Source organism: Thamnophis elegans, chromosome 11, assembly GCF_009769535.1.
Source record: "Thamnophis elegans isolate rThaEle1 chromosome 11, rThaEle1.pri, whole genome shotgun sequence".
Taxonomy (NCBI): Eukaryota; Metazoa; Chordata; class Lepidosauria; order Squamata; family Colubridae; genus Thamnophis; species Thamnophis elegans.
The window spans coordinates 57,022,207-57,034,705 of record NC_045551.1 but is presented as its reverse complement, the minus strand read 5'-3'; the positions used below and the strand labels follow the sequence as shown (position 1 = coordinate 57,034,705).

General features: G+C 44.2%; 1 protein-coding gene across 1 annotated transcript in view; it reads right to left on the bottom strand.

Annotated features, from left to right (window-relative positions):
• The window catches only part of KLF12 (Kruppel like factor 12), a 260,582-nt gene that overhangs the window by 79,716 nt on the left and 168,367 nt on the right, over positions 1-12,499 (bottom strand). The window contains exon 4 of the mRNA XM_032226929.1: positions 1,030-1,165. Within this exon, the coding sequence (XP_032082820.1) occupies positions 1,030-1,165 (136 nt within the window). The remainder of the gene's footprint in view (positions 1-1,029; positions 1,166-12,499) is intronic.

Genomic DNA, 12,499 nt, shown 5'->3' with positions numbered 1-12,499 from the left:
TAGGGTGGTTAAATGACAGCGATGATTTACGCTTCCATTTTCACAAACAAGCAAAAATTCAATTCTCTGCCCACTCACAAAGTATTGCACAAAATCTCCAAAATACAACCAACCCTCATCTGTTTGACTTAACAGAAAGTGTGTCTGTGAGAAGAGAGTTCACACACTTGCAAGGAAAATTGTCCTCTATTAGCAATTTTTCAAAACCATTGGGTGCTGCTGACCAAACAGACAGAGGCAAAAGGAGCTAGAAATTGCCTTAAACAACTATGAGCATCTTGCCTGTGTCAAAGACTCATTCTGGCTTGCTCAATACAATGTGGTTAAAATAAATCAGATATCAACCTCATATTCAAAGCAGTATGAAACTGCCCCGAAAATCTCTTACTTGTCTGCAGAAAGGACTCCGAGTTCTGTTCTGCTAACAAAGTGATCTGATAGTAAAAAAAGTGTGAAGCCTCACTGAGTATTTGCACCATCTATCCAAGCAGGAACTATAGATATATAGTTTATATTATACTATTCCTTCAAGAAGGAATGGACGTTCTTTGCAATGAATCCAATCACTTGCTCAGAGGGATGCAGAGAAAAAAATCTTCTCCCCAACCCTACAACACTTTTGAAAAAGCCTTTGTATGCTGGAAGAGGTACACTTCATTTCCAAAAAGCACTCAAAACAGAGGAGGAGGGGAAGGAGGAGGAAGGAAGGAAGGAAGGAAGGAAGGAAGAAGAAAGAAAGAAAGAAGAAAGAAAAAGAAAGAAGAAAAAGAAAAAAGAAAAGAAAGAAAGAAAGAAAGAAAAAACTAATGTTTCCTTGCAAAGCAGGAAAGATCTACCGGAAGTCATCTTTAAGTTGGCTCAGACAACAGAAATGTCTTTCAAATACAGTATCATCAGTTGAGTTTCCTCTGTCATTTGAAGTAACCCCACCCCTAACCGAGCCCGGCCAATCAGAGGTTGGCTGTCTACTGAATGGCATTTGATGAGGTATTCCCACCTTTGGCATCAGCCTGAAGACTCCATACTTACTCTTGAACAGCTCTGGCTATTGAGAGGGCTGTGGATCCAGTCTCATTCACACTATCCAAAGTCACGTTGGGTAGGTCATCATCGTCACTGTCGCTTTTAATCTGTCTGGGAGATAGGCCACGAGGGTCCGTTTGTGCTGGGAATCAAGGAAACACAATTGATTAACAACAGCATTGTGACTTTAATTTTGCTCTGTAACAACATTAAGATGGGCCCAGTCCCTCTATTCTGCATATGCCATCAATGTATTTCTTATTCTTGTTTAGGTCCCAGGAACAGCTCCCAAGAATTTATTAAAAGAACATACAGTTTAAACAATGAAAGGTGTGTCTCTACAGCCAGAAATACCTTCTATTGTGTCTTAGAGAAGTGGTAATAAACTTCGCTCAAGTGACTGAGGCTTTAACACATCTGCAATCAGATAAAAATGGGCAGGTCCACCATAATAGTTGCCCAACGCAAATATTCAAGCCACACAAATATTAGAGTACTTGATCTAAATCAGGGCTATCAGAGAAGCAAAGAGGGGGGAGTCCTGATACGTCCCATGCCGCCGCCATGATGACATGAGTTTGACACCCCTGATCTAAATAATGAACCAGTTCAGTGATGGGATTCAAAATGTTTTACTATGGGTTCTGGGGGCGGAGCTTAATGGGCAAGACATGGCTTGGTGGGCGGGCTTGGAAGGCATGGCAGGGGAGGAATACTGTAAAATCTCCCTTCCCTTCCGATCAGCTGGGACTCGGGAGGTGGAGAATAGATGGGGAAGGGGGCAGTCAGAGGTGGTATTTGCCAGTTCTCTGAACTACTCAAAATTTCTGCTACCGGTTCTCCTGAACTGGTCAGAACCTGCTGAATACCTCCTCTGAACCAGTCACCATGGGTCAAAATTAAAAAAAAAGTTCTTCTAGAAGTTGAACTTCAGATCTTGACCCAAAGAAGTTCCTACTTCTTTTTCCTTTGTCAATTCTGAGTATAATGTGCCTTCTCCATTAGCACTATCAAATCGCAAGTTTAGAGTTCTCCCCCACCCCATTTTTAATAAATAACTGCCATAGAGTGAGACTCAACAAAGCAACAAAGTGTGTGTGTCTTTCCAAGGCATGTTACTGCTGCCCTGGAATTAAAACACAACACACACAAACAAATCAAATGTGCTATCTTTTTGCTAGTGTACATACCGGCTGTCTACAAATGCAACTGTTCCTCCTGTATTAGGTCAGTATCAATTCTGTTCTTGAGTATTTTTGAGGGTATACTCAATCTCCCTTGGCAGAGGTCTTGTCTATCAAAATTGTTTAAATGACAAAGATAATAATATTTAAGAGGTAAATATTGTTGTTGCCAGGAAGCCTGTCTATATAGGGTAGAAAAATACAACTGATATACGTGAGGGGAGGAAACAGGAGAAGATTCCTCATAACAGTTCTTCAAAGATGTTTGATGAGTGATGAAGATTTGGTAAGAAGGGTTTGCCTTGGGACAACACAAAGCAGATGCAATGTCTAGAATTTAAGGTGGTCGAGTGATCAACCAAAAGGATGCAGTTCAAGACCCAAGTACCGCAAGATGGGGTGAGCTCCCATTCTTTCCCCAGCTCCTGCCAACCTAGTAGTTCAAAATCTTGTAAATGCAAGCAGACAAATAGGTACCACTTCAGTGGGAAGGTAGCAGCATTCCATGCACCTTGGCATGTAGTTGTGCCAGCTACATGGCCCTGGAAGCATCTTCGGACAACTTTGGCTTCCTCAGTTAGGAAATGGAGATGAGCACCACTCCTTAGAGTTGGACACAACTGGACAGGGGAAACCTTTACCTTTTCAAAACAACACAAATGCCTCAATTGGAACTGAAAGTCCCTCCATGTTGTTTCCTCCCGTATATTCTATCTGTGGGTTCCTGTGATTTGAAAACATCAGACAGCTACCATAAAACTCAACTCTCACTTAGAAAGAAAAATTTCCGGTCAAGCCAACCTTAGAAGGTTAAAACATTCACATTTTAAAGGCAATCTCAATGTTTTTTTAATAGGTTGGGTCAATAATGCCAATTGCCTAAACTGACCTCAAAACAAATCATGGATTTTAAGATCTGTTGGGGTTCCCCCCCTCCCTATGTCCTATTGTGGAATGTGGTTAGAAACCCTTGATTCATAGTAAGATGAGGGCATCAATTTTCAATATTCTGTTAGCAAATTAAAGGAAAGAGCAACCCTTCAACACTGAGGTCTATTTGCAAACGATATTCCATCAACTTCATCACTTAGCCGTGACTTTAAAATGGCAGCTATATTATCTTGCCCTTTCCGAATTATGCAACTAATTATGCAGTAAGCTTGTTAATGCCGCAGGATTATCGTTTCTTGGACCTGAATGCTGAATATTAACCTTCTGTTGTGCAGAAGGAAAGGAGAAGAAGAAAATTGCTGGGAGGTTCGGGCACAATTCTAATGTTGTGCTGTGTGAACAGCAGTCTATTTCAGGTCTTGTGTAAGTGTCTCTCAATGTTGGCCACTTTGAAATATGTAGACTTCAACTCCCAGAATTCCCCATGTTGAAGTCCACCTATCCCCAAGTGCCCAAGATTGAAAAATACTGTGTTGAAGCTTCTAATGGATTGGCCCCACCCAAGAAGACCAAGGTCTTCATAGAATGACAAGGTAGGACATAGAACCTCAGAATTGGAAGGGACCTTGGAGGTCTTCTGAAGCAGGAGACCCTCTACCATTTCAGACAAATGGCTGTTCGGTTTCTTCTTAAAAGCCTCCAGTGATGGAGCACCCACAACGATTGAAGTTGAAGCTCTGAGGTATGCTGGGGCTGTCCTGTTTAGGAGGGAGGGGAAGCAAGTAGAAAGAAGGGGAATGATTGATCTATGAGAAGCACAAATGGGGAAAAAATCAGTGTTGGAAGAAATCTTAGGTAGCTTCACGGTTTGTCTTCTGTTGGATGTTTTGGGAGAAAGTCCTCCTCAGAAAAATTCCTAATGAGTTGGTGCTCCAAAATCAGTAGAGAGCAGTAGACTCTGGATCAGACACCCGTGTGAGATCTCCATAGCTCACATTCTACTCATGAAGGACCCTGAGAAGATGGCCACATTTCTAGTTTTCCTTCCACCGCTTCTTAAATTTTGAAGGCTCCCTTGGTTGGGAATTCAAATTCTGGCCAAGCATCCCCAGTCTATGAGTTGGCTGAAGCAGCTTTTGTGAACCCTGCCACACAGCCTGGGCACAATGTTTCCTGCCTTAAATCCTGCTTAGGCCTTGCCATATTCCTTCTGCATTTTAGTGCCCCTTTTCCCCTTTCAGATCTTCTGCTAATAGGAGGACCATATGCCCGCTTATTCACAAAGAAGATTCTTTTTAAATGTAAACACTCTGTCCAGGCAGAAGTCCAAAATCTTTCCAAATGGTCAAAGGGTTTAAGAAGCAGCTAGAAAAAAAAATCGGAGTGCAACATTGTTTGGATGCATCGTTTGGATGGAAAAGAAATTGCATCGGTTCTCACTCACTTTTTTATTTATTTTTCATTTAGCCTCAATGGGGTCTCAGTGGCTTAGCTGAATTTGCCAGCTAGAAAGTTGACAGTTCGAGACTCAAGCGCTGTGGGACAGGGTGAGCTCCTGTTACTTGCCCCAGCTCCTAGCAGTTTGAAAGCATGCAAATGCAAATAGATAAATAGGAGGGGGAAGGTGGCTTGTACGCAGAGGTTCCATGGGCCTCCAAGGTCCCTTCCAACTCTATTCCATGGGCATCAGCCATGGCCATATGACCATGAAAAATATCTTTGGATAACACTGGCTGTTTCCCAGGGGTGGGTTTCTCGCCCCGTTCCAACCGGTTCGGTTGGAACGGGGCCAGCGGCATCCTCGTGCACGTGTGCGGTGCACGCATGCGTACTAGTGTCTGCGCGACGCTCAGCTGCTCCTGGAGGATCACGCAGGCGCTGTATGCGTCCTGCGCATGCGTGGAAGCGCAGAACTCATCAAAACCGGGTACGGACTGCGGGTGGGCGGGCGGGCCCTTCGCCGTTCCCGGAAGTTACTTACTTCCGGGTTCGCCGACCAACCGGTTCGCAGGGACCGCCGCGAACCGGTTGAAACCCACCCCTGCTGTTTCCGCTAAGAAATAAGATGAGCACTGCCCTCTAAAGTCAGACATGACTGGGTAGGGGAAACCTTTTACCTTTATCAATGCCTGCTTATTCACAAAGAAGATTCCCTTTTAAATGAAAACACGTTGTCCAGAGAGAATTCCAAAACCTATCCAAATGGTTAGGGCTTAAGAAGCAGCAAGAAAAAAAAATGGGGTGCAAGATTATCTGGATGCATTATTTGAATGGACTTGGGAGGAAACAAATTGCACTAGTTCTCACTCATTTAACAGAATAACAGAATAATAGAGTTGAAAGGGACCTTGGAGTCTTCTAGTCCAACCCCTTGCTGAAGCAGGAAAAGCATATTATTTCAAACAGAGGGTTGTCCAATCTCTTCTTAAAAACCTCCAATGATAGAGCATCCATGAACCTCTGGAAGGTGTTCCACTGATGAATTGTTCTTATTGTCAGGAATCCCCCCCCCCCTTAGTTCTAGGTTGATTCTCTCCTTGATTAGTTTCCATGCATTGCTCCTTGTTTGGCCTCCTGGTGCTTTGGAGAATAGGTTAACCCCCTCTTCTCTGTGGCAACCCCTGAGATATTGGAACACACACTGGAAGGTATTGAATCATTAATACCTTCAGGATCAACTCTGATTTTACAGTGTTATCTTCAGATTTATTTTAGGTGTAGCCGCATTACTAATGTCTTATTCCATTGAGCCCTTCAGGCCCGAGAAACAGCACATGTGTTGTATGTACAGCATGTGTTGTATGTACAGCATGTGTGGGGAAGAGCATAAATTAAAAAAAACAAATGCAGACCATATGATGCGCAATGCATCGGTAAACAGCCTTCTCCCAAGAGCGTTCTCTTTTTAAAAATTTCAAAAACGGCAATCAAAATCCCTTCAGGACCAACTCTGATTTTTACAGAGTCTATAAGAACATTGCCATAAATTCAATGCATCTCTCACAGCTGTATCCAAGTATAATATAAATCTTGTTGGTTTCCTCTTTGAAACCCATGATGTTCTCTCCGGAGGTGGGAAGACTCCAGAGCAGTGGTGAAATTCAATTTTTTTTTACTACCGGTTCCATGGGTGTGGCTTGGAGGGCATGGCAGGGGAAAGATATTGCAAAATCCTCATTCCCACCTCACTCCAGGGGAAGGGTACTTCCAAATCCCCATTCCTACCTCACTCCAGGGGAAGGATATTGCAAAATCTCCATTCCCACCCCTTCAAGGGAAGGATACTGCAAAATCTCCATTCCCACCCCACTCCAGGGGAAGGATACTGCAAAATCTCCATTCCCACCCCTCTCCAAGGGAAGGATACTGCAAAATCTCCATTCCTACCCCACTCCAGGGGAAGGATATTGCAAAATCTCCATTACCACCCCACTCCAGGAGAAGGATACTGCAAAATGTCCATTACCACCACACTCCAGGGAAAGGGTACTTCCAAATCTCCATTCCTACCTCACTCCAGGGGAAGGATATTGCAAAATCTCCATTTCCACCACACTTTGGGGCCAGCCAGAGATGGTATTTGCTGGTTCTCCAAACTAATCAAATTTCTACTACCAGTTCTCCAGAACTGGTCAGAACCTGCTGAATTTCACCCCTACTCCAGAGGTATTCAGTAGGCTTTAAAACCACAATGGGCTTGCTCCATACACACCGTGCTGGGTTGAGAAGGAAATGGCCATTTTTGCATGGCTGCATTGCTCTCCTCTCTCTCTCTCCTCTCTCTCCTCTCTCTCTCTCTCTCTCTCTCTTTCTTTCTCTCTCTCTCTTCTCTCTCTCTCTCCCTCCCTCCTCCCTCCCTCCCTCTCTCTCCCCCTCTCCCTCTCTCTCTCCCTCCCTCTCTCCCTCCCTCGCCATGATCAAGGTGGCACACACTGTGAAAATACACACAATCTCCTACTGTACTACAAATTAAAAATGCACAGACCAGTTGATAAGGGGTTAGGGATCATCATCCATTTACCGTGCCTCAGATTCCTGAGCTCAAGGTGCTGTTGGAAGAAATGTCCACCTGGGTTCAGTTCCAAGTGGGGAGAAAGACACTGGAAACATGGTGGCTGCTTGGAAAGATGGTTTTAATGATGGACAGGATCACGTGCCTTGAAGATGTTGGGTGAAGAAAAGAAAAGGTAAGAGATGCTGAGAGTGCCTGAGTTTTATACCTTCTCTGGGCTTTTGAATTTGAGCTTGTATTCTGATTGCTTGTCAGACTCCCATGGGGCCATGAAGGGCAACTCTGTAAGCTGTCCTGAGTCCCAGGCTTGGTTGACTCTTGCTGGTAATGTAATCTTCCCAGGTGCATGTGGTGAGATGAGTAGTAGAGTTAATCCTATAGTTGTTGGATCTTGGGTGAGGACACTTGCCTATGAATAGACCTAGCTATCTCTTTATCTCTTAAGTGAGGACATCTGCTGTGGGCTATTGAGGATGGTGGGAGCTGAGTTTCTGCCTCCCTTTTAGGAGAAATATTCTGCCCTTTTAATATTTCCTAAGATATTTCATTTTTCTAGAAGGGTAGATGCTAACTCCCTACAGTGCTATGCAGATGGTTCGGCTTGCAAAGTTCTTTGAAAGTTGTTTTGGTGAGCAAAGGTTGAATAGGTCTTGCTCCCCACACACTACTGAAGCAATTATCCTAGTTGCCTACACACACAAACACACACACACAAATACCCTGCTGAGAAAACTTATCATGCTGCCATTATATTGCATTCTATAATTTCTTTCTGAGTTACATCTCAAGATCTTTGCATGACAAAAGGGAAATTGCAAAAGAGGCCGAGATTATCGCCCTTAAGCCCAGATCCGAGACCTGGATGACAACAGTCAAACAAATAGATCAGCCTAAGATTCTGAATAATCAATGCCGTATAAACATCAAACCCCAAAACACAATGACTTTATCTTCAATAGAATCCCTGCAGTTTAAATTGCTAGCAGGTTTTGATCTCCATTCCAGCTGAGAGCCTAGGGGAGATCAGAAAAGTCTTCAATTTCTGTAGGCCTGCTTGCCAGAAATTTCTCAGACAAGGCATGTTAAAAAGCTCCGAATCTTGCAAAAGGGGGAAATTATCTTCTAGCCTTCCAATCCCAAAATGAGTTGCTTGTGGATATGGAAGAAAATGTGTTGGCGGCAGCTATCTCTGGACTCTAGGTGAGCAGATTTCTAGCAGGTACAAGCAAGAAAATAAAAACATTAATCCAAACCATCATCCCAATCACTGTATGAATGGGGGAAAAAATAGCAGCATTTGTTTTACTAATATTATTAAGTAAGCTTTTTTTTCCTGACTTTTTTTTTGCCAAACTGAGCAGCTAGAAGAATCTTGAATTTTTAATACAATCTAACAGGCCTGAAAGTTAATGTAAAGAGTTATTTTTTTAATGATTTCTCAAGTAGGAAGGTGTTAAGTATTAAGGAAGGTATTAAGTATTAAGGAAGGTATTAAGTATTAAGGAAGGTACTAATCAAAGACAGATGCAACCTGGAACTAAGAAGAAATTTCCTGACAATGAGAACAATCAACCAGTGGAACAGCTTACCTTCAGAAGTTGAAGTGCTTCATCCTTGGAGACTTTTAAGAAGAGACTTAAAATGGCATCGGGTCTCCTGCTTGAAATGGTCTCAAATGGTATAGGGTAATGATGGCGAACCTTTTCGGCACCGGAATGTGTGTGCATGTGTGTGCATGGGTTCACCGACAAATGCGAGCCCGACAAATGCGTGCCGACAAAACCGCGGCGACAACACCGCGACGTCAAAAGCGCACCCACAACAGCGCGTCGACAAATGCGCGCCGACAAAAGGGCGCCATCCACAAACAACATATTGGGACATGAAAATGTTATAACCCTAACCCTAACCCTAACCCTAATGTAAAATCCCTAATCGCGCTTTTGTGGGTGCGGTTTTGTTGGCCCGCTCTTGTCGGCGCGCTTTTGACGTCACGGTGTTGTCGGAGTGCATTTGTCGGGTCACGGTGTGCATGAGCATGCATGTGTGCATGTGCACCAGAGTACCAGAAACCCAAAGACCAGCTGGATGACGCATGCATGCCTGTTTTCGGCCAGTTTTTTGGCCTGTTTTCAGCTTGTTTTTGGTTTAAAAATGGCCGAAAAACAGCCTGGAAAATGGCTTGAAAAATGGTCTGTTTTGGGGGCATTTTGGGGCCGTTTCCAGGCCGTTTTCTGGCACTCTGGTGCCCGCAAAGACAGCATGCATGCCAGAAATCAGAAGAGCAGCTGGCAATGGTGCACGTGCCCACAGAGAGGGCTCTGCGTGCCACCTCGGGCACACTTGCCATAGGGTCGCCATCAAAGGTATACGGTCTCCTGCTTGAGCAGGGGGTTGGAATAGAAGACCTCCAAGGCCTTTTTCCAATTCTGATAATCTTATGTTCTTTGTTCCATGTTCTGTTCTAAGTGATACTTATCAGGACATCATATCTTAGGGACTTCATATGCACAGATTTTTCTTCTCTTACTTTAGGATCTAGCTGTAGCTCTGATTTATTCTGACATACCGTTATGCATTGGCCATCCCACGTGCCAAATTGCATGGAACTGTTCTCCTCCCCCCGTTTACACCCCTGAGTGATTCATTTCCGCCATTGGGGCGCAGACTTCCTACGAAAAGGTCAATGCTAGCCTTCCAAAACTCTCCAAATTGTGGTCATTACAGTATTTCATGTTTGCCAGTTCCATTTCCCGAAGAAGTGCTTCTTTTTTTATGTATATTGGGAATCTCTCCAGGTTCATCTGCACTGGCTGACCCTGTACTTTGAGAGAAATTAGAACTTCATTTTCTCTTTTGATATGTGGCCAAGGTGCCTTTCATTGTGCTTTTCGACTCTTCCTATACTCTTTTTTTTATTAACAGAATAACAGAGTTGGAAGGAGGTATTGGAGGCCTTCTACTCCATCCCACTCAGGCAGGAAATTCTATCCCATTTCAGACAAATAGTTGTCCAATCTGTTCTTAAAAACCTCCAGTGTTGGAGCACCCACAGTTTCTGCAGGCAAGTCATTCCACTGATTAATAGTTGTCACTGTCAGAAGATTTCTAGGAAGTTCTAGATTGTTTCTCTCCTTTAATTAGTTTCCATCCATTATTTGTTGTCCTGCCTTCAAGTGCTATGGAGAATAGGTTGACCCCATCTTCTCTATGGCAAGCCCTCAAATATTGAAATATTGCTATCATGTCATACCTAATTCCTGCAACTTTGCTTCATATATTTAGCCTCCGGTCCACTAATCATTTTTGTTGCTCTTCTCTGCACTCTTTCTGGAGTCTCAACATCTTTTTTATATCATGATGACCAAAATTGGATGCAATATTCCAAGTGTGGCCTTAATCAAGGCATTATAAAATGGTATTAATGTTTCACATAATCTTGATTCTATCCCCTGTGTTAATGAAGCCTAAGATATTATTGTTATTGTTGTTATTATTGTAGTTCTTTGGCAGCTGCAACACTTATGACATGGCCTCCTACTTAGCTCAATGATTTTAAAAAAAATGCCTTCCTGAAATCCAAAGAACTTCTCATTCCTAAGCAGAAATCCCAGCATTTCAAGGTGATTTGTCTCCTGTCTCTGGAAAATGTCCTCTGTATCTCCTTAGCTAGATGGTGTTGTGGTCCACAGGTGGCCTGCGGAGCCGGACAGTGAGGAGGTTGGGGAGGAACATGGGCCACTCCTGGATTCTGGGGAAGGCTCGGACAAGGGATCTGCATTGGAGGCAGAGAGGGGGCCAGGGCCATCTTGGAGTTTTGTGCTGCCTCCGGAGCCTCCGGAGTCAGACATCAGTGAGGCAGAGGAACAGGGGGAACAGCACTGTTCCCAGTGCACGCATGCATAGAGCAGGGGTGGGTTTCTCGCCCCGTTCCAACCGGTTCAGTTGGAACGGGGCCAGCGACATCCTCATGCACGCGCACGGTACACGCATGCGTACTAGCGTCTGCGCGACACTCCAGTTGCTCCTGGAGGATCGCGCAGGCACTGTATGCGTCCTGTGCATGCGTGGAAGTGCAGAACTTGTCAAAACCGGGTAAGGACCATGGGCGGGCGGGCCCTTCGCCGTTCCTGGAAGTTACTTACTTCCGGGTTCGCCAACCAACCGATTCGCAGGTACCGCCGCGAACCGGTTGAAACCCACCCCTGGCGTAGAGCTGCCAGAAGGCAAGAACAGTTAAGACAAAAAGGGTGACTCGGGAGTAAGGCTTGGAGATGATTGGCCCCTCCCATGAAACATAAAAGAGGAGCAAACGGGTGTGAGCCTTTGCAGGAAGCAATTAGTTCATCTGGTTGGTTCAAACTCTGGGAAGTTCTGTTTGAATCTGTGTTAAGTTTGGCCTTGCAAAACTAATTGGCTATTAGGTCTCTGGCAGCATTTCAAGGGAGATAAAGGTGGGTGCTTATCAACATTCCCCTGAAAGACTGTGGCAACTCGAGCAGACATCTGTCGGAATCTTCATAGACAGTTGGGGAAGCTGTGGCGGGCTGTGAATGACCTTAATTCACAGCCATATAAATGAAAAAGGGATTGATGGATTCTCCAAGAATCCCACCCTATTCATTTCCTTGGATTTCTCGGTCGCTGTGGGTGGTTTTCCTAACACACAACACAACTCCTCCATCATGGCTTCTACTGCTTCGGTTTCCTGGTAAGCAGGTTCCCAAGTCAGCCATCATTAGCTCAGAGCCCGTTTGAGCTGTTTCCCCTCAACATATATCGCTTCACGCTTGCATTCACCACAGTTCATTTGCCAACTTCATGTTCACTGCGTTCTTGTTGTTTTGAATTCTTTTTTCTGGGTCCCCTTCTTGTTTAACACTCAGAAACGATCTGGCATTATACCCCCTCCCTTCTATACTCCAGAATATTTATGAAGTTCAAAACCACAGATCCCTCACGGGCTCCACTGTTTACACCTTTCTACATTAGCAAGAGGGAGGGGAAAATACATGTGGAAATTTGAAACATCTACCTTTAATCCTCCGTAATGGATTGTGCCCATGATATTTATACATGATAAATATCAATAACCTACCTCGTGAAATGACACCGAAGTTTCTAATTAAGCTACTAATAAGCCGATTCAGCTGACAGAACATGATGAACTGGCTATGCATAATTGGATTTTTCTTCTCTCCCAGCACCTTCCTTGGAGTTGTCAGCACACTCCTGATTGGTGTTCTTCCAACAGCATCCAATCTTTTCCACATCTACTTTTTGGGTAGTAAGAGAAGGATGGGCTGGAGGACACAAGAGGCTGAAGGAGAACCCAGGAGTTCTTCCAGCATTGCTTTTGGGACTTCCAAGGCCCCTGTCGCTAAGGGAG